This window comes from Trametes versicolor (assembly GCF_000271585.1).
Source record: "Trametes versicolor FP-101664 SS1 unplaced genomic scaffold TRAVEscaffold_2, whole genome shotgun sequence".
NCBI lineage: Eukaryota > Fungi > Basidiomycota > Agaricomycetes > Polyporales > Polyporaceae > Trametes > Trametes versicolor.
The window spans coordinates 3,340,245-3,368,234 of NW_007360322.1; the positions used below are offsets into that span (position 1 = coordinate 3,340,245).

General features: G+C 59.0%; 11 protein-coding genes across 11 annotated transcripts in view; 6 read left to right on the forward strand and 5 right to left on the reverse strand.

Annotated features, from left to right (window-relative positions):
- Positions 1–135: 135 nt before the first annotated feature.
- TRAVEDRAFT_43755 (uncharacterized protein) lies at positions 136–2,101 on the forward strand (the record flags this gene model as incomplete). Its single annotated transcript, XM_008035716.1, has 10 exons — positions 136–241; positions 301–421; positions 481–500; positions 553–669; positions 723–845; positions 900–984; positions 1,036–1,134; positions 1,184–1,289; positions 1,350–1,901; positions 1,964–2,101. The coding sequence occupies 10 exons, from the start codon at positions 136–138 to the stop codon at positions 2,099–2,101; spliced, it is 1,467 nt and encodes a 488-aa protein (XP_008033907.1).
- Positions 2,102–2,731: 630 nt separating this feature from the next.
- Positions 2,732–4,254, forward strand: TRAVEDRAFT_43756 (uncharacterized protein; the record flags this gene model as incomplete). The annotated part of the gene is made up of 2 exons (XM_008035717.1): positions 2,732–3,853; positions 3,913–4,254. The coding sequence occupies 2 exons, from the start codon at positions 2,732–2,734 to the stop codon at positions 4,252–4,254; spliced, it is 1,464 nt and encodes a 487-aa protein (XP_008033908.1).
- Positions 4,255–4,677: 423 nt separating this feature from the next.
- TRAVEDRAFT_43757 (uncharacterized protein) lies at positions 4,678–6,919 on the forward strand (the record flags this gene model as incomplete). Its single annotated transcript, XM_008035718.1, has 9 exons — positions 4,678–4,850; positions 4,916–5,105; positions 5,175–5,251; positions 5,318–5,413; positions 5,486–5,630; positions 5,689–5,777; positions 5,837–5,961; positions 6,014–6,786; positions 6,839–6,919. The coding sequence occupies 9 exons, from the start codon at positions 4,678–4,680 to the stop codon at positions 6,917–6,919; spliced, it is 1,749 nt and encodes a 582-aa protein (XP_008033909.1).
- A 464-nt stretch (positions 6,920–7,383) lies between these two features.
- TRAVEDRAFT_26729 (uncharacterized protein) lies at positions 7,384–9,298 on the reverse strand. Its single transcript, XM_008035402.1, has 5 exons — positions 8,882–9,298; positions 8,697–8,825; positions 8,482–8,637; positions 8,256–8,417; positions 7,384–8,202 (listed from the first exon to the last, which is right to left on the reverse strand). The coding sequence occupies exon 5, from the start codon at positions 7,578–7,580 to the stop codon at positions 7,407–7,409; it is 174 nt and encodes a 57-aa protein (XP_008033593.1). The 5' UTR covers positions 7,581–8,202; positions 8,256–8,417; positions 8,482–8,637; positions 8,697–8,825; positions 8,882–9,298; the 3' UTR covers positions 7,384–7,406.
- A 1,886-nt stretch (positions 9,299–11,184) lies between these two features.
- TRAVEDRAFT_69465 (uncharacterized protein) lies at positions 11,185–12,346 on the reverse strand. The gene is made up of 2 exons (XM_008036407.1): positions 12,203–12,346; positions 11,185–12,151 (listed from the first exon to the last, which is right to left on the reverse strand). The coding sequence occupies exons 1-2, from the start codon at positions 12,288–12,290 to the stop codon at positions 11,427–11,429; spliced, it is 813 nt and encodes a 270-aa protein (XP_008034598.1). The 5' UTR covers positions 12,291–12,346; the 3' UTR covers positions 11,185–11,426.
- Positions 12,347–13,380: 1,034 nt separating this feature from the next.
- Positions 13,381–15,854, reverse strand: TRAVEDRAFT_26733 (uncharacterized protein). Its single transcript, XM_008035403.1, has 7 exons — positions 15,589–15,854; positions 14,545–15,534; positions 14,410–14,478; positions 13,908–14,340; positions 13,727–13,857; positions 13,485–13,674; positions 13,381–13,432 (listed from the first exon to the last, which is right to left on the reverse strand). The coding sequence occupies exons 2-3, from the start codon at positions 14,781–14,783 to the stop codon at positions 14,472–14,474; spliced, it is 246 nt and encodes an 81-aa protein (XP_008033594.1). The 5' UTR covers positions 14,784–15,534; positions 15,589–15,854; the 3' UTR covers positions 13,381–13,432; positions 13,485–13,674; positions 13,727–13,857; positions 13,908–14,340; positions 14,410–14,471.
- A 1,620-nt stretch (positions 15,855–17,474) lies between these two features.
- On the forward strand, positions 17,475–20,071 carry TRAVEDRAFT_43760 (uncharacterized protein; the record flags this gene model as incomplete). The annotated part of the gene is made up of 10 exons (XM_008035719.1): positions 17,475–17,642; positions 17,702–17,899; positions 17,964–18,040; positions 18,098–18,193; positions 18,266–18,410; positions 18,469–18,557; positions 18,617–18,741; positions 18,794–19,569; positions 19,622–19,848; positions 19,906–20,071. 10 exons carry the CDS (start codon positions 17,475–17,477, stop codon positions 20,069–20,071), a joined length of 2,067 nt encoding a protein of 688 aa, XP_008033910.1.
- A 665-nt stretch (positions 20,072–20,736) lies between these two features.
- Positions 20,737–22,032, forward strand: TRAVEDRAFT_161801 (uncharacterized protein). The gene is made up of 5 exons (XM_008036408.1): positions 20,737–20,833; positions 20,895–21,174; positions 21,237–21,403; positions 21,461–21,773; positions 21,833–22,032. Exons 1-5 carry the CDS (start codon positions 20,773–20,775, stop codon positions 21,954–21,956), a joined length of 945 nt encoding a protein of 314 aa, XP_008034599.1. The 5' UTR covers positions 20,737–20,772; the 3' UTR covers positions 21,957–22,032.
- Positions 22,033–22,290: 258 nt separating this feature from the next.
- Positions 22,291–23,282, forward strand: TRAVEDRAFT_114208 (NAD-P-binding protein; the record flags this gene model as incomplete). The annotated part of the gene is made up of 2 exons (XM_008036409.1): positions 22,291–22,890; positions 22,947–23,282. The coding sequence occupies 2 exons, from the start codon at positions 22,291–22,293 to the stop codon at positions 23,280–23,282; spliced, it is 936 nt and encodes a 311-aa protein (XP_008034600.1).
- Positions 23,283–23,378: 96 nt separating this feature from the next.
- Positions 23,379–24,927, reverse strand: TRAVEDRAFT_43763 (uncharacterized protein; the record flags this gene model as incomplete). Its single annotated transcript, XM_008035720.1, has 2 exons — positions 23,379–23,732; positions 23,791–24,927. 2 exons carry the CDS (start codon positions 24,925–24,927, stop codon positions 23,379–23,381), a joined length of 1,491 nt encoding a protein of 496 aa, XP_008033911.1.
- Positions 24,928–25,883: 956 nt separating this feature from the next.
- Positions 25,884–27,990, reverse strand: part of TRAVEDRAFT_17816 (uncharacterized protein) — a gene marked incomplete at both ends in the record, with an annotated part of 3,709 nt that continues 1,602 nt past the window's right edge. The window contains 8 exons of the mRNA XM_008035303.1: positions 25,884–26,100; positions 26,173–26,414; positions 26,471–26,620; positions 26,690–27,213; positions 27,262–27,383; positions 27,451–27,539; positions 27,597–27,723; positions 27,784–27,888. Of these exons, the coding sequence (XP_008033494.1) occupies positions 25,884–26,100; positions 26,173–26,414; positions 26,471–26,620; positions 26,690–27,213; positions 27,262–27,383; positions 27,451–27,539; positions 27,597–27,723; positions 27,784–27,888 (1,576 nt within the window). The remainder of the gene's footprint in view (positions 26,101–26,172; positions 26,415–26,470; positions 26,621–26,689; positions 27,214–27,261; positions 27,384–27,450; positions 27,540–27,596; positions 27,724–27,783; positions 27,889–27,990) is intronic.

Here is a 27,990-nt window from a genome sequence, read left to right on the forward strand (position 1 = left end):
TTATGAGCTTGCCCCCGCGCATGGGTCGGGCCTCTTGTTCGCCCTCGCGCGGGTCGCTGCTTAGTTCCCCTCCTTCTTTCACACTACCACTATCGCTGCCACTATCTTTGATCTGGTTTAGCTGCAACGACCATCATGTCGAACACGACCACGACTACGCACCACACGGCGACGCACTCGCACTCGATGCGCTTCGAGACCGTTGGCTTGGAGGTGCTTAGCGCGGTGATACATCTATTCGGTGAGCACACCCCTCTTCTAGTCTGCGCAACCATATGTGCTAAGACATTTTGGTGCTAGGTGTGTCGGTGCTTGCATTCCTTCTTGCTAAGAAGTTGCACTGGTCAGACTTGTCGTCGCCACAGGCAATGGCCCGCATCAGCTGGCCGCGCCTCTTGGTCATCCTGACTATCTTCGACTCGTACGTTACCCTTACAGCGTCCCCTTTTATCACAGCAGCTGACCGCCTTACCATGACAGATGGCTCTTCCTTTTCTCCAGTAAGCCCACTCGTCAAACCCGTTTGTACACAGAGTCTCACAGACTGCACAGCCGGTCTCCTGGTGAACGGCACGGGCATGGAGCTCAGCGAGACCGTATGTCTCCTGGGCATCCTGAACTGCATCATATTCTACGCGAGCTCCAAGATTCTGATATACTTGTTCCTCGGTATGTCTACTGCTCTCTTCGTCACGAGCTGCATGCTGAACTGCAGGGCGCAGTGGAGAAAGTATATGTTGTATGGGGAGGTGCGGCTAGAAAGAGGAGGCTGCAGTCTCCTGTATACCTGGTGTGCATGGGCGTTGTCGCACTATACGTCGGCGTCGCCATATTCCTCATCCTCGGTGGGTACCCTTCGTAACGTGCCTTCGCGACGTATCTAATCTCTAGGCTTGCAGGGCGCATATCGTATTTCAGAGACGATGGTTCTTGTGTGATCGGCTTGACACGCCCGGCATCGCTCACCCTTCTCATTTACGACCTGTACGTTTATCTCTCTTGACGCGCTCTTCTCCATCTGATCGTTGCATACAGATTTGTGAACGTGTTCCTCACGTCACTCTTTGTTTGGCCTTTGTTCAACCAGAGGTTCAATATTCCTCGGCTTCGTCGCGTCGCGCTACGGACACTATGGTAAGTATCATTTCAGCGGACCAACATCTGGTATCTGACAGATCTCCAGGGCGGCAGCAGTCGCGCTCACCACGTCGTGCATCAACATCCTCATCCTCACCATCATGCATGGCAAGCAGCTCGGCTGGGTCTGCCTGGCCTCTTGCGGCTCGGACGTAAGCCCTTCTCGCTATTGTCCACGCCCCATCCCGTACTCACGTACATCCATCTCATAGGTCGTCATCAACGCCGTCGTCCTTAGCTGGGTCACCTCCGGGGGCGGCTCGAGTCAGAACAACTCTTCGTACGAGGGCCCAGACACGAGCGCAAAACCGCTCGACAGCAGCAACATCATCGATTGCAGCCAGATCTCCGAGACGGACAAGTACCGTCGCATGTCCGCGGTATCCACGTTCTCGCGGCGCCGCGCGCTGAGCGAGCCGCCGCGCCCGAACTTCCGCGCGCGCATCCACCGCCTCTCACGCCTCTTCGAGCCGCGCATCGCCGAGGCGGACCCGGACGTCGAGCACGCGGGCGACCGCCACGTCGTTGTCGTCGTGCGCGAGGATGAGGACGAGTACGCGCAGGAGTCGGAGGAGGACCGCGAGAAGGACGCGTCGGATGCAGACGCGGCGGAGAAGGAGCACCACCGCGGCGTCGTCGAGGGCATGTACAAGCATGCGAGCGCGTCGCGTTCGTTGTTGCCGCAGCCCGCGCAGGCGTACAAGTCGATGATCAAGCGCAGCGACCAGAGCCTGCGGACGCACCTGAACGAGAGCCAAGTCGAGGTACATTGCCCTGCCATGCGCGCCATCCGAGAGCGATGCTGACGGTGTATTATCTCTTGTAGATCCAGGTTGTGCAGGAGACACGGATCGTTCGCGACGATGTCCCGCCCCCGCGCGCGCCGAAGGTGCGGAGGTGGCAGATACGGCACCGGAGCGGGGACTCTCCTCGCGGGTCTAGTGCGATCAAGGAGGACGAGTAGTGTGCGTCGTGTGGCAATTAGTGATACCGCTTTTTCACGGATGGATTTTGTATTTGTAGAGATTACGGGGCGCACCCAATGCATATCATGACAACCCCACCATCGCCGCGACCATTGTCTGTTTGTGTCAAGTTGGACGGGTGTGGGCCGAGCACTCAGGCGTGCGTGACGTCCTCCCTCAGCCTGTCTCTTTGACCGGGGACGATATTTGGCGGAAGACGTCCGCAGCATGGCGGCCGCGTTTGACCCGTGTCCTTTGCGCCAAAGAGACAATAGCTGCGGACGTGTGATAGCCATCGAAGGGACGCGTAAGCATATCATTCCGGATTAAGGCAGCAATTGGTTGTCGGACGACTCTACTTAAGCCTGATCGCATAGGCGCTTAACCCAGCTTCCTCCTCTTCCCCGACCACCACCTTCCTACCCACAGGTCCGCGTTGTGTGAACGCACTCTGCACGCTGTCCTCGTCAGGGCCACGACAGTAGCCGTATCGATTCTTTTGTCAGGTCTTTACGGGTGGGTCTTCAATTGATCGTTCTGTCAAGTCGCTGAAGTTTAACTCGTGTGGCTAGGTCTCTTTACCTACCCGCTGCAACCTCATCCAACCTGAACAACACTTTCCTACGACAATGCAACTCACGCCGAAGCTTAACTATGACATCCTACTGGAGGTCATGAAGGCGTGTTCTAGGGACGACTGCGCTCGTCTCATGCAGACATGTTCAAGCCTTCGCAACAATGGACACAAGGTGCTGCTCTCGCATCCTCTCCAGTTCTACGTGGAGAAAGACGTCCTCCGGTTTCTCCAATACCTCCAGCCACAAAGCGACAGGCGAGCGAAACACGTGCGCTCGATGCACTTCTACATGGGCGTCGTTGAGCTCTCTGAGTCGACAGCGCTGGCGTTGGCGGCCGCCCTCCCAATGATGCACGACATACAAGAGCTATGGATAACAGATAGCGAATACTTCTTGTCTTCGCATCCGGTCCTCTCCCGCGCAACGGGGGCTCTCACTAGCCTCCGGTCTCTACACTTGACTGACATGGGCGAGTTCGCAGTCAAGATGCTCCGGTCTCTTCGTTCGGAGCTCACGGACGTTCTCATCGACTACGATGTCGAGACCCTCTCGTACGGCTCGCAAGAAGAATTGGTTGGCTTGTCGGAACTACTGGCACATTCGCAAGCGACGCTTCAGGAGATTGCCATCAACCGCTGGTACGCCTTGCCCGACACCTGGGAGTCGGGCGAGTTAGGAGTCGCGTTTCCGGAAACACGTCGACTTATTATCGGCCAATCACTCTACCCACCTTTCGCCCTGTCATATGCGTGCGCATTTCCAGCACTCTCCCACCTCTCTGTCAGAACGGGAGAGAGCGAGATGTTCGACGCCGAGGATGTACGCGAATGGAACATCTCCCAGCTGCGCGACCCGGGCTGCGCTTGGAAAGCACTGGAAGATCTCGACGGGAACCTCGTCGAGATATACGCGCTCGCGCTCCCCTGTACGGTCGAGCGCGTGCATTTGGGCGAGATCACCCCGGACCACCTTTTTATGCTTGGCCCGGCGCTATCCGATGCGCGCCCTCGCCATCTCCGGATGGACAATTGGCCCATCGGGCGGACCCTTGAAGGCGCCGCCTCCGACCTATTTGCAGCCCTCCGAGGGCACGGCGGCTCGCGGCTTGAGACTCTTGCTATGGAGGTTGGGTTGAGCCATAGCGACAGCGACGTGGACGTTGCTGCGGTTCTAGTGCGTACCCGTTTTTCTCAGGCGGTCAGTGACGAGACTTACCCGGTTGATCACCGCAGGAAGAACTGTGCGCCGCCCTTGCTGCGGGTGCGCCCTTACGAGAGTTGCGACTGGACGTCAGACTGGGCGAGGTTGATCCACGGCCTATGAAGGTTATCACGCGCCCGGTTCCCAAACGCTCCAGGCGGAAGCGTGGGAACCCCTTCCCCGACATCAAAGAGTACCCCCTCACTGTCGCGGAGCAATCGGTCGTCAACTTCGACGCGCGGGACTACCTGTGCCGGTTTACTGCTGCTGTTCCCAAGCTGCGAATCGTCAAGATGACATTCGGTGAAGTTCGTGGCCTACGCAAGGTGATCACCCTCGCCGACGGCGAAGTTCATGTCTATGGCAGTTGGTAATGGAGGATGCGACCGCAGGAAACGGAGTGCAATGTGTACGAGTATCTCACCTGTTATAGCATAGTATACCCTGTAGAATATCGCGATATGTAGCATAGGAACTTGTATAGGAGACCGGAGGGCAAGTCCGGAATGGAGCGAAATCAGGCGCGAACGAGGCCGTTTGGTCTGGCGTAAAGTACTTATGCGTGAGGTGTAAAGTCGCTGTCGATGCATACATATGATCTGCGTGACGCGTCGATCCACACGAAGGGCACAGCCACCATACAGTCAAAATTCTGCATTCGGCTCATTCCGCGCACCGTGCGACCGCGCGTAACCATCAACTTCTACTGGGTCTAGCTCTGTCTTCCACGTTCTGCAGGCTTCAGGGTAATTTACGAGGAACCGGAACATGCGCTGAGCTAGTATCAAGTTGATACAATGCCTCCTCGGAAGAAACAGAAGGATGGTGCAGCTGTTCACGCCGACGAAGCGCCCGGAGCCGCGCCGAAGACGGTCGCGACGGTCAAACCCAAACGCGCCATTCGCGGCCGTCGAGGTTTTCTCAAGGATATACCCAACCTGCCACTTGACGTGCTCCTCGAGGCAAGTTTGTCCAGTTGTATCAGGATGCCAGTGTCCAGACCCGCGTTCGCTCACCTATCGCGTAGCTTTTCAGCTTCCTGCACCCGCGTGACCTCTTGAGCATCGCTCGCGCGAACAAGGCCCTACGTGCGGTCCTTATGGATCGCAAACATGCGTACTGCTGGAAAGCCGCGAGAGCGCAGCTCGGTGACGAGTACCCGGAGACACCCTTGTACCTCAGCGAACCCGCCTACGCCGATCTCCTGTTCTTCCATCACTGCTACGTGAGCATCTGCACCCGCTAACTCTTGATTCACTAATCCTCGAAGCTAATAGTACCGTCGATAATACAGAACTGCAAAAAGACGAATATACGGACCGTGTACTGGGTGTTCTCCGCCCGTTACTGCAAACCATGTTTCGCAGCCATGTGGGTGTTCGCTCTTCCTGCTATTTCGTTCCGCGACTGAGGCTCACCCTACCTACATTGTTTCAGGACCTGTTCGTACCCAAAAGAACTAGTGAAAGAAGTGCGCGACGCGCTCGAGGACTTATCGGAATCGCCTTTCCTCAACTCGCTCTGGAATGATTAGTACGTTCCTCCTCATGCCTCCATCGTGAATCGCGCGATCGGGCAGTGAAGTAGACTTACCGAGGACGGCAGCCGCGTGCGAGACCCGCGACACGAGCTCCTGGTCCACAAACCTGAGCTGGAGACGTTCGAGAAGACGTGGAAGGCGCTTTCGGCCGTCGCAGACAAGCGAAAATTCATCGAGGAGCTGCAAACACGCGTCGAAGCAGCTCGAGCTGTGAGTATTTCTCGGCTCGTCATAGGGGACAGCATGCTAAACCCTTGCGTCGTGATAGACGCATCGCAAACTTTACGGGCGAAGTGAGTTGGCCAGGCAGGACACCCGATCAGGCATGAAATCCCAGAGGGATGCCCGCTTGAAGGCGTGAGTCGTTGGAATATTCCCGCATCCACGAGGTTGTGCTCATCCTGCTCCGTGTATAGTATCATGTATCAGCTGCGATCGGACGGGTGGAAGGAAGAACTGGAGTTCATGAAGAAGGAGAAGAAGATGGAAGTGCTGTCCAAGCACAAAGCCGTATTCAAGCAAGATATGCTCACCGACGACGGTAAGTCCCGAAGAGAGCTTCCCGAATTTCCTACCGTCTCACATTCATACAGAGTGGGCCAGTATCCGAGACGAGGTTGTGGCAGTGGTGGAGCCGTTTCGCGAAGCCCTGGAACAAAGCGTAGAGCGTAAGGAGCTCTTCGAGGACAGGGTCCAAGACCTCAAAGCGGCGTATGACGACCATATGCGGACCGACGACGGCTACACACGCAGACGCAGACGCATATTGGCGAGCGAACAGGTGGCGCTTGTCTGTGACTTGGCATATCGGCCTGAAATTAGATCGCTCATCGAGGCGGCGTCCGACGAGGAAATCGACGAGGACACGTTCAAACCGCTCATCCAGAACAGCATGGACAAGTGGGCGGCGGAGCAAAAGGCCGTCTTCGAAAAGGAAGCCAGGCGCGGACTCAAGAACCTGAAGAACCCCGCCGCACAGGCACCCGACATCCTCGACCTCGCCATCGTCTCCTTCCACTGCACCGACAAGCAGTGCGTCTCGCCCTGGCCCCTCCGCTGGCCCGAGGTCCTTGCGCATCCCTGCCTCCGCCCGAACCCGTGGCGTAGCATTGATGACCTGGAAGCAGGGCCCGACTTCGACTGCGTCGTTTGCTGGGAGGCTGAGTCGGAGGGATTTCCCTTCAAGGCGGGCGATAAGCAGGTGTGCTTCAATAAGCACGTCAAGGAGGTGCGGGAGGTCATCTCCTGCTGCGAAGAAGACCCGGCCACAGTGTTGTACAAGACTATGGAGGAGTGCCCAGTCCGCCTGATGTGTGGGCGATGCGCTAAGCCCGACCGGCGTGAGGTCTTTGACTGGCTGGGAGCGGTAAGCCTCCTCGTCGCCCCATCCTTTGCTCTGGCATCTCATCTACGGCTAGGCTGCGCACGCGGTCGACCATCACAAGTCGAGCTATACCGACTGGACCCGAGACGCTCTCGCTCGCGGAGAACCCCTTTGACACGCCTGCGGCGTCCCGCACGTCGCTGAACATCCCCGCGCATTCCGCGCTCATGACGGAGTCCGAGAGCGGCCCCGGAGACTTCGCGGCGAATGCGCCGAATGCACGCACGCAGGGCGCGGCGACGCTCGAGGTATCCCGCCGCGGAAGGTGTGCGCGGAGGGCGGGCGCTCCGGCGGGCGCGATCGTGTACGTAGCCGCGAATATATTTCATTGTGCGGAACGAGCTGCGCGCGCGCGGGAGTGCACGCGGGCGGCGGACGCGGCGTATGCGAGCTCACCACCGCGGCGAGAATCAAGGACTCTGGCAGTGGAGTGATGTCCTATGGCAGTGGAGTGGGGCTCTATGGGACGGGGGGGTTCTCTGGGACACGGGGGGGTTCTATGGGACACGGGGGCTCTATGGGAGAGGAGGGGTGGGGCGAGGAGAGGGGTGGCCGGCGAAGTCGTGGAGAGTAGAGGGCTCAAAATATATTTCGTACAGACTCTACAAGGCCGGGAAACACATCGTAGCACGTCCACCGACGAAGGCGCACGGAAAGTCGAAAAACGGGGAGGCGAGGGAGTCTCCAAACGGGCGTACGCGCTGAACACCCTCGGGCGCTCGAATCGCCCGCCGCACCGCCGAGAGTTGCACGAGCGCGCCCGGAGCGAGACTCATGCCCTCGCGAGAACGGCGACGTGCTGCACAGAGCGTTCGCGCGAACAACTCGGCGCAGACTCTGCGAAATCCGAGTTCGCGGAATTCGCGCCCACGCGGCGATCGACACGGTCGCCCTTTTACTCCTCACCTTGTCCCGTGCGCTCCCAAGCCCCAAGTTGTGAGAGCGCGCCAGAGGCGAGAGATACGTCCTCGCGGCGTATAAACACGTTACTAGTGCGTTGGCACAGTGGGCTCCCCGCCCGCAGACGTCGCAAAATGCGAGTTCGATGAATTGGCGCCCTCGCAGCGCTCGACACCGTCACCATGTCGTTCCTTGCCTTGTCCTCTGCGCTGCGAGTCTCCGCACAGCTCGTTCGCGTCCGCTCGCGCGGTCTGGATCTACGAAAGAAGGGTCAGATATCTCGGGAAGCTTATTGCGGCGGCACGTGTGCACTTGACCGCCTCCCTGCAGCACGGATCTTCGGTTGTACTCCCGCCCACCTGGTCTCCTGCCCGGCCGGTGCGCGTTGTCGGAATTCGGTGCGTGGCCCTCCCACGTGCTGACGTAGCGAAATTCGCGTGCGCGGCATTGGCGCCCTCGCCGCACTCGACACAGGTCCGCTCGCGCGGTCCGGGCCTGCTACATACGAGTCAGACGTCTCCAGAAGATCAATACGGTGGCGCGTACTCAACTTGACTCCCAGCTGTCGTTCCAGCGCACGGGAAGTGGACCAGGACGGTGCGCGGCCATCTGCGATCGTCGAATCTCGCCTCGTACGTGCCACGTCGATATTCTCCGTGCGCTGCCAGACTTGACTGCACCGTCCCCCCGCCGCGAGTCGACAAGCACGTCCACTGTGATTAAAAAAAGCACAAGTAAGTGACAGTGTCTACGACACATGCGACCGTGCCTGCGTACCTTCGCCATCTCGTGAGAGAAGCTTGATGATCTTCGACGCGGCGGCGCTCGCGTTGAGTGTTCCGCGAGCCTGAGAAGCTTGGCGAGCTTCCAAACGGCAGGGGTCTTGATTGCGCCGTCACCGCGCCGCACCCGCACGAGTGTGCCCACTGCGACCTGCAAAAGGGCGCAAGTAAGTGATAGTGCCCACGATGTTTGCGAGAGCGCGTGCATACCTTCAAGTGACCAGCCGTCTGGCGCGTTTGCAGTCCGCCGCGGGTGAATCTCGTGATGCACGCGCCAAGTTGACATTCTTCACGCGCTGCGGGACTCGACCGCGCCTGAGCAAGGATGTCCACTGTGACCTGAGAAGCACAGGTGAGTGACGGTAGACGTCATGCATCCGAGCTCGCATGCGTACCTTCGATAGCGTGATGAGACTCCCCAGCGGAGAAGCTTGCCGAGCTTCAAGACGGCGGTATTCGTTGAGCGGCTTCTAAACCTATTTGGACGCTTGAATAGCCCGCTGCGAGCACAATGGTATCGTCAGCGCCGCACAAACGAGATACGCACCTTACAGACCCGCCGTTGCCGTCTCGAGGCAAAGAGCCTTCCCAGGGAGCGAGGCCAGGGCGCGGGACGGCCGAAGTTCCAGGCGAGCGGCCCAGTGGCATGCGTTGTCGTCCAGATTGTACGCGGAGCGTCCTAGGCGGTCCCAGGCATTGAAGATGCTCCTCCGCGGCGGTCCGTTTTGTGCACAAGGCCACGACATGGTGGTGGGAGGCAAGAAGAGCACGGTGCCGATTTTGGCGCCCGGGACTCGAAAGTCGCTTCGCCCGCCCGTGGCGGCCCTTTGCAATCCTGGCTCTCTCCCGCACCGCCACCACCCCCACCTTCGTCTCCCCTCGCTTCTGCCTCTTGCTTGGCCCGCGGTCTCGACTCCCCTGTGCAAACGGCCGATTGCCGGCGGCGCGGACTGCGGACACCCAATCCATCAAGGTACGCGCGTACAGAACACGAGGCTACTCACCTCTCTCGTCAACAGTCGCTGCCAGCACTCCGCCTGCTCGCGTTTTCCCGGCTTCCGTTCACTTCGTCGTCCGCCGGTGCCCTGGTACGTCGTGAGGATGAGTACCAATGCAGTGACTGAATACTCACTTTGACAGCCGAGCCGCATGGGCCGGCAATACCGAGACCCGCGAGTCTCGCGCCTCCTGATGCGCTTGACGCGTCTCTGCTGACACGCCCACGTCACGTACTCTCGCTATGGTATGTGTCAGCTATGATCTCCTTTACGACGCATGCAAGCTCACCTTTTCAGCGCGCCCTCGTCGCGAGCCAATGCCGAAACGGCGTTCGCGTCGTCCTTCTGCGGTGGCGACCCTATGATACGGCACTTCTCGACGCGGCCTTCTCCTCGCGCTCGCTCGGCATGCGCGGCCCTGAGAGAATGCGATCGCGGTGAGAGTGAGGACTACGCGTGTGCGTTCTTTGCCGTAGAGCACCTACGTACTCTAGTGACGGCGCTGTATGTGCCCCGCGCGTTGTGTGCGCGGACACTGCACCGTTGGCGTCACTCGTGCCTGCTGATGCGGTGTATGACTGTGACAGTGAGTGGTGTGGGAAACGATGAGCACGTCGTGCATATGCTCACCTCGAGAACACGCCCCGGTCGTACCCCGCTCACAGGCAGAGACTTTCACAGCACACCCTTCCCCTCTGCTACGTTGACTGCGCCACACTCTGCTCTACTGCACCTTCATCGTACTCCTCTCGTCTTCTGCCGGTCTTTTGTCTTCTGCCTCTCGGACTCGCCATCAGATGGCCTGAGAACGATGTCAAATGGCGCTCTCGAAGCTGCACCGTGCAGACACTTACCGGCTCTTCGACGGCGATCTTGACTCGGGCCGACTACGTGCTCGACCTCGGCTTGTCACTGTCTTCGCTGGAGTTTGCTCGTGTTTGAACACCGTCTGATGCACTTGCATTCGCTCTGCACAGAGTCAGTTCTGCGTCTGGACCTGGACATTGTCTCCCACCTCGTCCGACTACACTGCTGACGCCTCGCCGACCTGAGCTCTGTTGGGTGCTGGCTGGTTCCGTGCTTGGGTGCTGGTTGGTCCTGTGCTCTGCGAAATAACTGGGCTCGTTCCTGGGCGACGGTCTTCGGGGCTGTGGGTGCGTCGCATCGGGCGATGTCGGCGTCGAGGAGATGAGGAGGGGGAGGGACTTGACGGAGACTGCATTGCCGGGAGCGCGTCGCGGCGGGCTGATAAACCGCAGCAAACGTCGAGGAATGTCAACGGCGGAAGACGCTGAGGGAAAGGTGAGGGAAAGGGAAATCAGGGAGGGGATTCTGTGCGTAGGGGGAAGAGGTGGTTGACGGGGAGGAAGAACAGAAGACGGCGGGACGGGCACCGGCCCAGACTTATTATCAAGGTAGTCTCTTTCCCGATTGATCTGTCCTGCGGTGTACGCCGTAACGCCAACTCATATCTCACTGTCAGGGTGAGGCCAGCCGTCGGCGTGGCATGGCCTCGATCGGGCAGTCTCAGGGTAGGCCGGCCGGAGCGCTTGAACCCTATGCACGGTCAATTCCGCACGGACGGCCTAGAAATTCCGCTTGCGGCATGTCTAGCACGATTCGGTCAACGCCATGCGGTCGCCTTGCCATTTATTTGGAAGGCGGACGGCAAAACGAGCAAAATGAAGCTCGAGCAGAGGAGTTGAAATTGGCCAGGCATGCCCAATTTGGTAGGTAGCGTGGTTCAGAGCGCTCGCACGCGCGGACTTCGCCCGGCCGATCTCTTGCTTCTCCACAACCACTGCGCCCGACTCGCCACCTCCCCGACGTCTTCTGCGCTCCCACATCGATTAGATAGCGGAAATTATACGTAGATACGCTAATCGAGTGCAATTCGGAATCTGTCAATCCGCCTGAACCTGCCATGCCGCCGCTCCCATACCTAATCCGCTCCAGCCGTCTCAGGCTCCCACTCGCTGTCCGATGCGTCCTCGATCGGGTCGTCAGAGAGCTCGCCGCCGAAGGAGCGTGTCAGTTTGAAATCGGGGTCGGTGATATCGTCGTCCAGTGCGTGCGCCTCCTCAAAACCCTGCTCACCATCGCCGCCGCCGCTCACCTCGTCCGCTCGTTGCAGTACGCACGGCATGCTTGTGACCCCCGTCGTCTGCCGCTTCTTCCGCACCCGCGTCTCCATGTCCGATGCGCGTGCGCGCCGCTTCTTCGTGTCCTGCCGCTGCTGCGACTGCACCTTGGGCTCTGGCATCGTCGACGTTGATTGGCGGCCAACCCGTCGCATGTCGCGTGAGCGGAAGACGTCGGACTCGACCGGGAGGGCTTTGGCCTTTGCCTTGGCAGCGGCAGCTCGAGCCTTGAGCTCCGGGAGGTGCTGGGGCGTCGGATGGACGCTCTCGGGGTCGCGCGCGGCGTTGGCGTAGTCCTTGCGCGAGGCGGGCTCGAAGCGCAGCTTCTCGGGGTCCCCGTCAGGCAGGTACCACCGCCGACGGATCTCGCGGAGCGTATCGAGGCCGCCGCCGACCGAGCTGAGGTCCGTGAACGGGACGTCCTGCGGCCACCCCACAAGCACATGGCCAGTCCCGAGGACAATGTCGGAGGCATAGCAGTGCGGAGCGTAGCGCATGCGCTTCTGGTTGCCGTGCGACCGACGGTCTGCGTAAAAGGGTGAGCACTGCACGAGCGCGATGTGCGAATGTTGCTCACCGATATCCCCGTTCAGATTACCCTGCATCTCTGCCTTGATGTCGCCGCCTTCCCAGCCGCGTGGGGCGTCCTTGCACTTCGAGGGCATGTCGTGGAGAGGAGTGGGGAAGGGGGAGTGAGAGGGAGAGGGAGAGGGAGAGGGCGCGCATCCGGTGTGTGCAGAGGATTCTTGAGTGCACGGTAGCGGCCGGCGAAGCAGATGAGTCCAGAGCATGTTCGCGCAGATCCGCGAGGCTAACTCCGTCGATGTTCCGCAGGTCGCCGTGTGCGCACGCACGGGCGGTGGACATCCGTGTGAGTATGCCGCAGCTTCACAAAGTGGGTCACTCCAATTTTGCAGGGCCGCCGGGTGATCGTACTGTCTCAGTAGTACACCAGCAGTGGCTCCACCGTCTGTTGTGGACGGTGGACAAAAATAGTCTGATCATACTAATGTGAGCGGTGGTCCTACAGCGAGTGAAACAAGATGGAAATTCAACCGATGGCAGCGGGAGAAGACACGGGTCGCCGCGGGATGCCTAAGGGCAACCTGGCCGGGTTCCGAGAGCTTGTGAGTGGGTTCGAGGCCGTCGGAAGTGTCGGTGATGCGGCACAGCGGGCACACACGAGAGAAGCGAGACCATGAGCGGCGCGCCGCGCCAGTCTTAGATGCGATATGATCACTTAGTGGGCCCGACGCCGTCGCAGCCCAGCACTCAGGGCTGGTGGCTCAATCACGCGCCAGAGTCAGCGGGCACTTGTGTGCCCGCGGCGTGTCTATACCCAAGCCTGAGTGTCGCCTTCGATACGGTGACGGTGTGCTCCCGAGGACACCGCGAAGACCCAAGCCGCCCGGTAGATGGAGCTATGGGGCGGCCTGGCTCTTCGCCGCTGCCCTCGGGAGATACGCACCGCGGCCACGAAGCGCGCTCGCGAAGCGAAGAGAAATGAGATGGGCGGGACTCACCTGTGAGAATACAGCGCGATCCGAGGCCGCGGCGCAGACGAGTCCTCGCGTACTCGAGGCCGGCTCCGTTAGTCGGCCGAGGTCATCGTACGATGCGCGGCGCGCGGTGGTTGCATTCGTATATTTACCCATACGCACACACATGTCGCGCGCATTGTCCCCTTCCCCCTCCTCCGCCCTCGCGAACATGTTCGCCAATACGCCCCACCCCCACCGCCCAATCCTCCAGCCAGGCTCGTACAGCCCCCAGCCCCCCAGTGGTGCACCTGTGAGGAACCAGACAGGTGAGTCGTACTCGCGCTCGCATTCCTGCATCCTCCCACATCACTTGCACAGCTGCAACACGGTCACGGTCCGTGCAAACGCGCCACAATGCGAACGGTACGCACCTCTCCATCCGCGGACTCGTCAGACGGTGTCTGCCATTGATTAGGACGCGTCTAGGTCCTCCCTGCGTTCCGCCCATGCTCACACCGCGCCAGAAGGCTCGTCTTGGCCGCATTCGTCCGGACATTACGGGGTTCAGGTCGTTATCCTATCACACATATGGCACACGACTTACGCACCTCGTTTACCAGATCTGTGCACCGCGCAAGTGCGGGCTGCGCGTCCACGAGGCGAGCGAAATACAGAGAGCCGTAGGTATGATTGCAGACGGTCTGCGGCGAGAGGAGTGCGGGGCACGAACGACGTCGGCGTGGTGCCGCAGGTGAGTAGATCCGCGCCACGCCGTACAATACTGACTACTTACATCATCAGACATGCAGTTCCTCCGCGCAGGAGCGAAGTTTTGACGGCGCACCTCACGTAGTGGAATTCGCGCCGCTCGGAGTCGAACGGAGCTGCTCACGCCGCCGAGGGAAAAGCCGTGCACGCACCCCCGCGACGACGTGTCCGCGGGCCCGCGTACATCGCGTGCGCCCGTGCGGGTGTCGTAGCACGTTCCGGAAGCGGGTTATGATGTCCTGCGCTCGCACATCACCAGGTGAGTGATCCCTTGACCCCTGTGCAGCGTCCCATCTCTTGTAGCCTGCAGGACGACTCGATTCAGCGCGAGATCGCCGTGACAATACAGTACGCACCTACTGCTGACACGTCCAGACTGCTCGTACCGCTCACAGGAGTGTGCGCTCGGCGCCACATGCAAGCACGATGCGCGTCGCCATGTGCACACGACGCTAGCTACTACAAGGTGAGAGAGGGCAGCTCCGTTGCGTACGCTCTGGATACGACGGGCTCACCTGCTACTTCATCCGAACAGATACGGTGCCGCGAAGCGAGCACGATGCGTCCCGGGCCGGCGCACACAGCAGAACAGCGGCACTACAAGGTACGGAAGTTCAGTATTCTGGTGGTACATCTCTGGACGCGACGAGCTCACCTGCTGCTTCCTCAGATCAGATACGGCACGATCCCGACGCGGGGCACGCAGCCGACAAGCCGGCTTGGGCGGGGCTGCAGGAGAGTAGTTAGTGCCGTGTATATCGTAGTAGCCGGCGTGCACGGTGTCGCGCGAGGAACGGGCGTCGCGGGCCGCGGCGCAGGCGTCGTGTCTGGCGAGGCGCGGCTTACGCGGCGGTGCGCACGCGCCGTGGAGGGGTGCGGAGGCGCGGAGGTACGTCGCAAAGGCTGCATTGAGGGGCGGGATGCGCGGTAAGTACATGACGGGACTAACTACGGTGTCCATAGCGCGGACCCCCTCCACCGCGGCTTACCGCGCGGACACGAGCCCCCCGCGCCGCCCACGATTGCAATCGTCTATGTCGTCGCGGGCAGCCCCGTACACCCCAGGGCACCTACCAGACTCTCCGCCTCCCGTACGCGCCCTCGAGAGCGCGCCACACACCTCGCCGAGCCCGCCGCACACACCCGTGCATCGTGCCTGACGCGTACGCGCCCCACTCACGGCCCACCCCATCTCGGAGTGCCCGGACGCCCCCAAATCGGGCCCGCGGCCGCGATATCGCACAATCCCCCACGCGTGCGCGCCGCATCGCATCGCCCAGTCCCAGGCGTCCGCGTGCCGCCAGCACGCGCAGCCGGCGCGCTGCACTCGTTAGGGTGTGTGGGCGGTGCGACCGTCCGCGCGGAACGTTTGTGCGCAGTGCGAGGGGCGGGTGTGCGGAGGTGCGGGCAGTATGTGCGTGGAAGCGGGGAGGCGTGCGGTGCGTAGGGGGGCGCGCTGGCGCAGGGACACGGCGGCGGGCCCGCGATGTTGACGGCGGCAGGGCGCGTTCTGGCGGTGTGCCCGCGTCGCGGGCAATGTCCTGCGTGCTTCGGGTCGACGGGGGCGTCCGGGAGAGCCGGTATGGGCGGCCTGTAGATGCGAGGGGCGGGTGCGGCTGGCCTGTGAAGTTGGCGCCGCGGTCGTCTAGAATGCGACATGGTCAGTGCTATTCCCGTGCGAATGTGCCCAAAACTCACCACATTCGTCCTGAAGCAGTCCAGGCCCAGCCAGAGAAGATTCGCGCGGGGGAGTCGCGGAATACGCGAGATAGGCCGTTGGTGGGGCGCTCATTTTCGGGTCGGCGCCACACCGTCCGAGGCAGAACCGGTCGCACGCGTCTGGAAGCGGTTGGGGACGGCAGGTAGGCCCCCTGGGACTGTTCAGGTCAAGATGCGAGGCGATAGGTGGCGGGACAGGCGAGGGACACGCGATACAATGTACTTTGCACCTGGAAACCAATGAAATGAGCGAAAATGAGCGATATTTTTTCTCCTCTGATCGCGCCCAAACTCACAGGGTATGTGCTCCGGTGTTCATGAAGCCCTCGCGTCGCATTGACGAAGGAATCAGGTGCATCGTCGAAGCGCGAGGTCGCCGTCATGTTGGCGGGCCTGGCCCGAGTCAACGACGTGGGATGCGCCCAATAAACCTCGTCGCATGGCCGGGCCATTAGTACGGGCCGTCGAAAAGTGTGCAGGAGAGACGGAAGACAGACGGAGAGGCCTGTACGGTCGGTTCTGGTTGGGGCGCGCGCATATTTGTGGCGGGGGGGTCTGAAAAACTGTCACTGTCGACGCCATTCGCATGGGCGCGGGCTGCAAACGCACCTGGCACGAGAACAGATGTGGTACGACCTGTGGTGCAGCGGTCGCGCGCTCCAGACGAGGCGTCCATGCGGGAGGAGATATCGAAGGCGGAAAGGGAGTCCCCGCCCACAATCCGACCGAGCGGGCGAAGGACGCATGGAGCGGCGTCGCGCGTGCATAGACGTCATGCTCAGCGTTCTGTTGGCATCATGAAGGTGTTCCGGAGTGGGGCATCGCCGGCGCACGGGCTGCACGATGTGTTGTATAGGGTACATGCAGGGAGACCTGTGAAGCGATTGTGAGCGACGTTTGCATCGAGGCGAGCTGGAGACTGACAGGCTGTGAGATCGGATGGATATCTACGCTATAGCATGCATCCTGCGTTGGCCAGATGCAAGCGGATAGCGCGAGGGACGACGGAGAGAGGTGAGCGTACATACAAGAGTGGATCGAGCACAGCGCACGAACGACGCTCGCGGCGGCTTAGTGCTCGTGGCTGCGGTAACATCTAGTTGTATTCTACGGTTTCCCAGAGTATGGGGGCGGGACGTCGAGATGCGGAGGAGGCTCGATGTATTGACGTCGCGCGGAGGAGGCTCGAGGTATTGACGTCGCGCGGAGGAGTGCGAAAGATCGTGTTTGCACACGCGGTGGGTGCATGCGTTTGCGCCGGAGATAAATGCGCACGGAAGCGCGGATAGCATCGAGCGCGGCCAGCGAGTCGATCTGCTCCGAGGTGCAGGGGACAGATGGGCGGGAGAGCCTGAGGGCGGGCTGCGGGGGAGAGACACAGCGTGAGGCAGGCACAGGCAGAGCACGAACGACGCGGGCACTCACTCATCGTTGGAGTTCCCTCGCGCCCGGGTCCTGCACGGCAAGTCTGGTAGTGAGTGCTATGGAGGCTTGTACTTGCTAAGCTCGAGTTGCCTGATCGCAGACGGAAGACTGAGGTGAAGCGGCGAGAGAGCACGGTGCACGTCAGAGAAGCGCCCGTCCGAGCGACAGGCAATGACGTCACGCGCGCAACCACACCCTTGGGCTCTCTCTCCCAGCGCCGCTTGCCTGTCTGTCCTGTGCGCCTCCGTCGATCTGCGTCGATCCACACGAGGGGCCCAGCCACCATATAGCCAAAACTCTGCATTCGGCTTATTCCGCGCACCGCCGGTCCGAGCGACCGCGCGCCATCATCAACTGTGAACCTGGGTTTCGGTCTGTTTCTCTCTTCCACGCTCTGCAGGCTTCGCGGTCATTCACAAGAAGCTTGCGCATGTACTGAGTTCTCAAATTGACCCAATGCCCCCTCGGAAGAAGCAGAAGGATGGTGCAGCGGTCGACGCTGACGAAGCGCTCGGCGCGCCGAAGACGGTTGCCGTAACTCAGGTCAAACCCAAACGCGCCGTTCGCGGTCGCCGAGGGTTTCTCAAGGATGTACCCAGCCTGCCGCTCGACGTGCTTCTCGAGGTAAGCTTGTCCAGCTGTATCGACGCGTCCAGCACCGCGTTTGCTTACCCACCGCATAGCTTTTCAGCTTCTTGCACCCGCGCGACCTCTTGAGCATCGCTCGCGCGAACAAGGCCCTACGTGCGGTCCTCATGAGCCGCAAACATGCGTACTGCTGGAAAGCCGCGAGAGCGCAGCTTGGCGACGAGTACCCGGAGATACCCTCGTACCTCAGCGAGCCCGCCTACGCCGATCTCCTGTTCTTCCATCACTGCTACGTGAGCAACTGACCCTTGGTCGATCCAATCAATTCCGAAACTGATACTACCGTCGACAATACAGAACTGCACGAAGAAGAATATACGGACGGTGTACTGGGCGTTCTCCGCCCGTTACTGCAAGCCGTGTTTCGAAGCTATGTAGGTGCTCGATCTTCTTGTTATTTCGTTCCGTAACTCATGCCTGCATCGTTTCAGGACCTGTTCGTACCCGAAAGAGCTAGTGAAAGAAGTGCGTGCCGTGCTTGAGGGCTTATCGGAATCACCTTTCCTGAACTCGCTCTGGAATGATTAGTACGTTTCTCTTCACGCCCCCATCGTGTATCGCGCGGTCAAGTAGTGAAGGGGACTTACCAAGGACGACAGCCGCGTGCGAGACCCACGACACGAGCTGTTGGCCCACAAACCGGAGCTGGAGACGTTCGAGAGTACATGGAAGGCGCTTTCGAACGTCGCAGACAAGCGGAAATTCGTTGAGGAGCGGCAGACACGTGTCGAAACAGCACGAGCTGTGAGTATTTCTCGGCTCGCTACCAATCACAGCATGCTAACCCCTTGCATCGTGATAGACGCATCGCAAACTTTACGGGCGAAGTGAGTTGGCTCGGCAGGACACCCGATCAGGCATGAAATCCCAGAGAGATGCCCGTTTAAAGGCGTGAGTCGTTGAAACATTCACTCCTCCACGCGATTGCGCTCATCCTGCTCCGCGTGTAGTATCATGTATCAGCTGCGATCGGACGGGTGGAAGGAAGAACTGGAGTTCATGAAGAAGGAGAAGAAGATGGAAGTGCTGTCCAAGCACAAAGCCGTATTCAAGCAAGATATGCTCACCGACGACGGTAAGTCCCGAAGACAGCTTCCCGAATTTCCTACCGTCTCACATTCATACAGAGTGGGCCAGTATCCGAGACGAGGTTGTGGCAGTGGTGGAGCCCTTTCGCGAAGCCCTGGAACAAAGCGTAGAGCGTAAGGAGCTCTTCGAGGACAGGGTCCAAGACCTCAAAGCGGCGTATGACGACCATATGCGGACCGACGACGGCTACACACGCAGACGCAGACGCATATTGGCGAGCGAACAGGTGGCGCTTGTCTGTGACTTGGCATATCGGCCTGAAATTAGATCGCTCATCGAGGCGACATCCGACGAGGAAATCGACGAAGACACGTTCAAACCGCTCATCCAGGACTGTATGGACAAGTGGGCGGCGGAGCAAAAGGCCGTCTTCGAAGAGAAGGCCAGGCGCGGACTCCAGAACTCGAAGAACCGGGCCGCCGCACAGGCACCCAACGTCCTCGACCTCGCCATCGTCTCCTTCCACTGCACCGAAAAACAGTGCGTCTCGCCCTGGCCCCTCCGCTGGCCCGAGATCCTTGCGCATCCCTGCCTCCGCCCGAACCCATGGCGTAGCATTGATGACCTGGAAGCAGGGCCCGACTTCGACTGCGTCGTTTGTTGGGAGGCTGAATCGGAGGGATTTCCCTTCAAGGCAGGCGATAAGCAGGTGGCGTTCAACAAGAACGTCAAGGAGGTCCGAGAGGTCATCTCCTGCTGTGAAGAAGACCCGACCACGGTGACGTACAAGACTATGGAGGAGTGCCCTATTCGCCTGATGTGTGGGCGATGTGCTAAGCCCGACCGGCGCGAGGTCTACGACTGGCTGGGAGCGGTAAGCCTTCTCGTCGTCCCGTCCTTTGTTTTGGCATCTCATCTACGGCCAGGCTGCGCACGCGGTCGACCATCATAAGTCGAGCTACACAGACTGGACCCGGGTCGTGGGCGCTGATGCCGCCCAAGCGAAGGAGCTCGCCGAGGTTCTCCACCTGGATGTGGTGAAACAGGCGTACCGGCACCCGCTCTCCCGCCTCCAGTGTGCGTGGTGCCCCGAATGGACCATAGACGGCGATGGCGACGCCTACGACCAAATGCGCTACCACGTACACTCCCGGTAAGTGGGTTCACACCGCTCCGATGCTCATACTAACCAGCGCGCGTGTAGTCATAGGATCAAGAAGCTGGTCCTCGGCGAGGATCTCTACATGGCGGTAGACCTGCGCGCGCGCGGCGCCCCGCCCGTGATGATGTTCTCCCCCACCCTGGCGGGCGATCCGGACGTCGAGCTGCAGGTGAAGGAAGGCAAGGGCTTTTTCAAAACAAATACACACATGTGATAGTATGCTCTATCCTTAACGATATCTATGTGCTCGGGCCGAAGACGCAAGCTGGATAGCGTAGTGGATATCCCAGCTTATCGGTATGCTTACTACGATGGCTGTGAACTACATGACCCGACAACTTAACGGATGGCGTATTTACTGTTCGAATTGCAATTGCGCAAGGATGTCGATATGGCTTACGCGCCCAATATGACATGCCATATGCAGCGATGTGGCACTCGTCCACCCCGCCTCACTAAGCAAAAACGCCACCCCGAACTCCAGAGCCGGCTCGGGCTTTCACCGCCAAGGCTGCTTTGTGAGCATGGCCACTATGTTCGACGACACCATGGCATTCTGCTCGCCTGGCAGGGCGGACTGCGCGACTGCGATGCTTCTGTGATCCCAAATAGGGGTGTGCGCACGGCGCCCGCCATCGCGCGATTGGCAAGCGGCGTGGGCGGCGCGAGGGTGCATAGACCTTTGCGACCGTCGGCGCGACCATCGCGCGACATACCCGGGACGACATTGTCATCCAGGGCGATATGTGTGCAAGACGTACGCGCTGAGAGGGGACGAGACGTGGCCCAGGTATGCGTGACGCTGGGCAGGTGAGGACATAAATACCGCACACTTCACGGTGAAGGGTGCAGTACTCAACCTCTCAAACATACAACCCTCAACTTCTCAACCTACAAACAGCAATCTCCCAAGACATGTCGTCCAGCACTAGCACCAAGGCCAGCATCGCTGTTCTCGGCGGCACCGGCACACTCGGTGAGTGCAATCCGTGTCTTGCAAGTTGTTCAGACACTGACCTGGGTCTTCTGTCTTACAGGCGAGGACATCTCCACCGTCCTCCTCACGGAGTTCAGGGAGACCTTCCCTACTGTCCGAGTCTTCACTCGTGACCCGTCGTCCTCGAAGGCGCAGGCTTTCGCGCAGAAGGGCGCCGATGTCGTAGCACTCGACATCGACACTCTGGACAAGGCGCTCACCGGCATCGACGTTGTCGTCAACGTCCTCCCAACCTCGCTGTCCGAAGAGGTGAGGAGCAAGGTCAATGAGGCCGTGATCAAGAGCGGCCCGAAGGTGTATTTCCTGAGCGAGTTCGGGCTGTAAGTCTGCTCTGCTTGGACGTTGGTGCGGGAATGCGGGGTGCTCACGATATGCATGACAGTGACCACAGGGTAGCAGACTTCTCCGGTTATGAGCACCCAGAGTGGGCGGGCAAGAAGCGGCTCGCAGCGGAAACGCGCAAGTTGGCTCAGGGCAAGACGAAGGTCATCGCTGTCTACAGCGGTGTCTTCGTCGAGTTCCTTGTCAGCTCGTTCCTAGGACCAATCCGTACGTCTCTCTTCACCACATGCGGCTCGGCATCGGTCTCACTGATACCTTTCACAGTGGGCTTCGACCTGGCCAACAATGTCTTCACCTCGTATGGACCTGCGACGTCGAAATTCGGCTCCACTGGGAAGAGCGACATCGGACGCACCGTAGGGAGGCTCGCTGTGCTGGCGCTCGACCCTTCCACCTCTGCTAGCGTCCCGGACGAGGTTCGCATCGCTGGGTCGACCACGAGCTACGAGAATGTGCGCGACATCACCGCGCGCGTCAAGGGCGTGCCGAAAGGCGAGATCAAGATCGAAGACCTTGACAAGCTCGAGCAAGACTTGCGCGCACAGAAGGGCAAGGGCGACTTTCTGTTGTACATTCGGTAATTCCTGCTCATAGCGCGATTAACGGAAGTATGCAGGGCTAACGCAAATACCGCAGGCTGGCCACTGGAAAGGGCTGGGGAGACCTGAGTGAGAACGCGAACGAGCTCGTTAACCCCGGGCAGAAGTTCTGGAAGTGGAAGACTGTGGAGGACGAGGTCCGCACAGTCACTGGCGCGTGAGATTGACATGCCATACACTTGAGGACATCCTGTACAGTAGCCAACGTATTCATGATGCAGTACGCTTTCTTACCTGGTTCCGTATAACGAGATCATCTTCCGTCTATGGTACGGGTATATTTGACGAAGCATTCGAGACCGCCTGAGCGACACCGAACCTGTTGCGAAACTGCGCCTAATAGCACGAGAACTACACAGACAAGCTATGCATTGGAACAAGGCCATGGATGAGATAGCGACCAGAGAGAACATGGTGGTCAGAGTGAGAAGTAGATCAAAGGGATAACGCGCGTCTACATATACGCATACATTCTTGCGGACGTCCGCCACACAGATGCCCTCTCTCGCACTCACCCGCGCTGCCAATGCTACTTTCTCTCCTACCTACCTCCCCGTCGCCATTTTCGTCGGCGGTACCTCTGGCATCGGCAAGGCCACCGCAGAGGCCTTCGCGCGATACACCAAGGGCAATGCGCACATAATCATCGTCGGTCGCAACAAGGCTGCAGCGGACGCGCTCATCGCGTCGTTCCCGAAATCCACCGCGCCCGAGGCCAAGCACGAGTTTGTCGCATGCGACGTCTCGCTCATGAAGAACATCCAGGCGACGACTGCCGCGCTCCTCACACGCCTCTCGAAGCTCAACTTCCTCGTCCTTTCTTGCGGCCTGTTCAACTTCAGGGGCAGGGACGATACTGAGGAGGGTATCGACCGCCGGCTGGGCCTGCACTACTATGCAAGGTGGAAGTTCATATATGATCTCCTGCCGCTCCTCCATAGGGCGAAGGATGCGGGCGAGGACGCGAAGGCCATGTCCGTGCTCGCGCCGGGTTATAGTAAGCCGGTAGACCTGGACGACCTCGGGCTCAAGAAGGCGTACTCATTCCCTAAGGCTGGCGTGGCGTCCCCCACATACACAGACTTGGCAATGGAGGTGCGTGGTAATTCTTATTCACGTACCGCTTCTCCGCTCACTCATCCTTGCAACAGTCTTACGCAGAACAGAACCCGGGCATTTCGTTTGTCCATATACACCCTGGCGTCGTGCGCACGCCCATCCTGCAGACCCGCCACCCCCTCTTGCGCGTGCTAAACCCACTCACGTATGCGCTCCTCTACCCCATCTCCAACGCGCCTAAGGACTGCGCGGAGCACATACTCTACGGCCTCTTCAAGAGCGGCCCGGGCTTATCCCGCCGCAACAGCAAGGGCGAGGATATTGGTAGGAAAGGCTTCCACGGCGATGAGGACGCGAAGACACGCGTTTGGGAGCACACCAAGGCGAAAATGGAGTGTGCCGTCGCTGTCCCCGCCAAGTCCTCATGAGCAACTTCGCATGTCTTAGACGCGTAATGTTGATTATATGTGCTTGAGTACAGACAGCAATTCTATCCATTTCTAGAGTGTCCCAGTAGTACTCCATCACCAGCTTCCATCGATCTGAACCTCGGCGTCGACAAGGGTGACCGTCCTATGTCGCCACCGAGGACCGAAGAAGTGGATGCTGAGCTGTCGCAGCGTGGGCACAGCAGCAGTGAACCGCTGTACGTATCCCCGCGCGTCGAAGTTGACGACCGACTCCTCCGCAGCATTGAGAGGGTGTTCTTCAAGGTCGGGAAGGGGGCGAATCGGATCCCCATGCTGCCATCCCAGCGAGAACGGAGGACAGTCCCGGCGCCAGCACCGTCTCGGCCGGGGATCCACGCGACTCAGTTTGATCTCCACGCGCAACTCTTGCAGGGGCGCACCCGCCGCAAGGGCGGAGAAAAGTCCTTCCTGTGGAACGGTCATATGAGGGATGAGGGGTGCGCGAAAGCCTGAACGGGGTACGTACCAAAACCGCAGCGACGTCCAGATCGCTGTCGCTCTTCTCCAAGTCGCCCTTCATGTCAAGCATCTCGAGTCGCGAGCTGCCTGGTCCTCGGAAACACGCGAATAGGTCGGAGGTCGGATCATGAAGCTTCTCCGAGGGCCATGTCGGCAGCGTGAGATGTCGGGGACGGGCGAAGGAGAGCACAGGCCCGAGCATGTAAAGGTATACGCCGGATAAATGGCGAGTCACTTCCAAGTGCTCGATGGTGCAGGTCAGGCCCAGCACGTAAAGGTCGGGAAGGCAGCCCTTCAACCGGTCCAACGACTTCCAAGTGGGGCCTTCGTCACGCTGCTCCAAGATGTTGCGAGCACGGAAAGTGTCCATGCCGTCGACGCCGTAGGTTTCGATGGTGGAGGCGGTGTCGAAGTGCAGATGCGTCAGATTTGGGTATGCTACGATGTACGAAGTGGCCCTCGCAGGGGAATGGGGCCGTGCCAGCGTGAGGCGGCGTACGTTCGGAAGTGCCTTCGAAGGTGGAGGAGGGGTCCCGGGGATTCTGAACCAGCGCTGGATGGATATCTCCTCGAGCGTGGACTTTGAGTGTGCTAGTAGAATAGCAGGGTGGAATAGGTGGCGGCCGTCGTCGAAAGCCTCTCCATATGCGTAGTCTACACCAAAGGAGACGTCAAGATAGATGGAGGTGAGTTTGGACCGTAGGAACAGGAGCATGTTGAGGGTATAGTCGCCAGCGTAGATCAAGCGGAGGCGTCGAAGAGACGTGAGGTGACAAATAGCATTGGAGAGGTCTGGGTGGGACCGGATAAAGTCTTCGCTGTACATAATCCGCAGGTCCTCGAGCGCGGACATTGAAGAGAAAGCGCGGGCCAACTTCTCGGCGGTGGCTTTGGTGAGATCTTGGACGTCGAAGGACAAGGAGCGCACAAATTGGAAGTGATTGGTGCCTTGCATCCGCAAATAATTAATGAATTGAACCAAATGCGCATCCCGACGAAGGGATTGAGGATGCGAGAGCAATGTCTTGGCCCCATGGTCGCGAAAGAAGCGTGCGGTGCGCATGAAACGAGCGCAATCGGGCATAGAACAAGCCTTCATGACTTCCAGGAGGATGTCGTAGTTGAGGATAGGTTGCGTGTCCATTTATAATGTTTCTTGAGAGAGTCGAATCCAAGAGATCCTAGAGAAGGGGACGACATGCGCTTAGCCACACGATCCGGGCGGAAGCGTCTCGTCCAGACTTACTGTACTTGAGCTGGATGCGGTAGGATTCCGACGCGGTTTCCCTTGTGAGCTCTTGCTTGTGCCTTGGAATAGATGTTAATGCGAAGGAGCCTTGTGTGTAGTGAGCTTGTGGTAGTCGCAGAAGTCGGCGGTGGTGATAGTGTAGGTAGAAAGAGGTACTAGAAGAGCCCTGGCTAAGCGCCGATTATATGAGCTCCATTGTCGGCCGTTTCTAGCCTCAGCTTTGACTTCAAGTTCCGCACGGTGGCTAAGCCGGGCTACCTTAAACAGCATACGCACTTCTTTCACTAAAGGCAGTGTGCGTTCTACATATGCACGGTAGTTATGATATGCTCGTCCGCGGACCGCTTCAGCACATTATACGGGGTCAAGAAATAGACCTATCTTGCAACGGTCAGAGCAGTTTAGAAGCCCGATACGAGGAGAGTTCAGAAGAGATGGGGCAGAGCATTTGGCTTTTACTGGTGTCCGTCGACTGAAAGGTACAAACGGAGTGGGCGACCAGAGGAAGAAGTGCGCGTCCCGGGCCATGGTAAGCGCCTGGATCCTCCTCGTACCGATCTTATCTCACGAGCGCCAACCGCCCTCGCTGGATGCGAACCAAGCTTGAGTCCGTTCTGTGATCGTTGATGGCCCCCTAGGAGTACTGAGTGCCCGTGGTGCATGTTTATAAGTGATGATATGTATATGGAGTCAAATATCCACCGCGGCAAGGCCATTCACGTAGGTCACACGCGGACGCCCTAAGAGTCGCCATAACACGCGGCACACACGTCGCCGCTACAACTATGATGATACATTGAGGCGGTTGGCGCGGACAAGATAGAACTGGTACATGATGGCGATCACAGAGCCTAGATATCTGAAGCAGCGGGTACACTGTCCTCGGAAGCCTCCGCAGGAGAAGTAGCGAAGAAACCCTTGCCTTCTTCAACCATACGTTTGATATAATCGTTGTCTGCGAGATCAGCAGAGCAGATCCACACTGGCGGCAAGCCACTATACATCCGCATAAGTGATGCTTGGGATTCAGAGTAGTCCACGCCCTCGCGCGGTTCGTCCTGTCCATGCCTACAAACGTGTACGCAAACGGCGCCATGCTAAGCTGGGGTAGCGACCGGAGATAGGATGGAACGGACTTACTTCTTTTTGAGGTGCGTCCTCACTTGTTCTACGTATCGTGAACAATAGCTGGTGCACCAGGAACACGCGATGTTATAGCTCCCCGCGAAGCGATGTGAATTGTACCACTCTGCCTTGTTCAGAGCATCCAGAGCTTCCGCGAGCTTTGTAGCCTTGGCGGCTTCTTCCTCTGAAACGAGCTGCCATCGTGTTGCGCCGGTTGCGACCTCTCGATAACTATGGCGTTTGCACATGTGGTCGAACTATTACAAGGACGGTGAGTCGCACCACACACCTGCCAAGAAAACTGGTCACTTACCGCTGCTCGCCAATCGAAAACTTGATTCCTATCGGGCTTCAGACACCAGTCCTTGCACATCAGACGCGCAGGATTCGGACGCTCTTGCATCGCCTCCCACGTCACCATATCGGGATCTTCCCCGCACATATTGATTATGTCGCGGAATTCCTGGATATACGTGCCGCATCGAGCATAGCCGCTGTTGAAAACATCGCAGGAAGTTGTCGATTTACGCACAGCGAAATCGAAGTCGGTCTCCGTGGCGCTGTTGGACCGAGAACGAAAACAGCCATGGATAAGGACGAAAGGCCAGCGCAAGTTGCCTGCCTGGCACCTCAAGCAACGGAATGTTGCTATAGCAAGGTCGAGCACCTCTTCAAAATCGGCCGCTTTCGTATCCTTGAGAGCTGGCAGCAGCATCTCCGTGAAATGCGCCTTGTGCTGAGCTGTCCAGCTTGCGGAGAGCTCGGGCCAAGACGTCAACAGTGGGGCGAAGGATGCTTTGGTGACGGCCACTTCGGACTTCGCTTCGATGACTTCGCGGAATTGAGGCAGGTACGCGACATCACCGGCTTGGGGGGTGAGATCGTCGGCCATAGTCCGCGGTCCCTCGCATTGTCGCATGAGTTGAAGGTGCTCCGCGAAAGCTTCGCGCATCAGCCGCATCCTCCTGACCAGCAACGAGCGCCGCTCATATACCAACCGTTCGTTACGATACCCCTGCATGAGTGCAACTACGTCGTGTTGCATACCCTTCCATGCTGTTACAGCATCAATAACAATCATACCGCCATGAACAAAGCACGCACCCCGATCTGTAAGTGCTGCCGGCTTGCATACAGCCGGTAGGCCGTGCAAGCGCTCAAAATCCTTGGAGTTCATGAAGGCGAGCTCCTTCTCCCAGCCTTCATCGTGAAGACGCGCTTCAACTCTGTGGGTGCCAATGATCAGATGTAATGGCCCCTACCTTGATGTGGGTGGAAGGGTCGATGACTTACGCCTGTATCCTTGCGGCTTTGAGGTCGTCCCGTTCTTGCTTTCTGTTCTCCTTCTGGTCTGAGGCCCACTCCTCAAGTTCACGAGAGATCTAGCAAACAAAGTCAATGTGATACACTGCTGTCGGGAAATCAGGAACAAGACTTACATCTAGACAGACATCGGTGTCCTTCTGACACTCCTGAACGAATCGGATCTGCTCCTCTCTATCGGAAAGTTCCGCCCACTTGCGGCGGAAATCATCGATTTGAGGTTTGAAGTAAACATACCCACCCCTGGGCGAAAAGTGTAACGTCAGCGGTGTACCTGGCATGTGAACTACAGTCACGACTGACCGCCGCGAACGACCGGCTTCCGGAACAAGGTACGGGTCTTTGGCATGCTTCCCCAGCTCTCCCTGTACATCATTCAGTAGTGGTTCAATATGTTTGCGCGGTACGCTGAAATACATATCGCATGATCAGCACATAAAACCACTGCATGCTGAGATGAGCTCAAAAGGGACCTCACATGTTATCTTCGCAGCGGTCCTTGCAATAGCG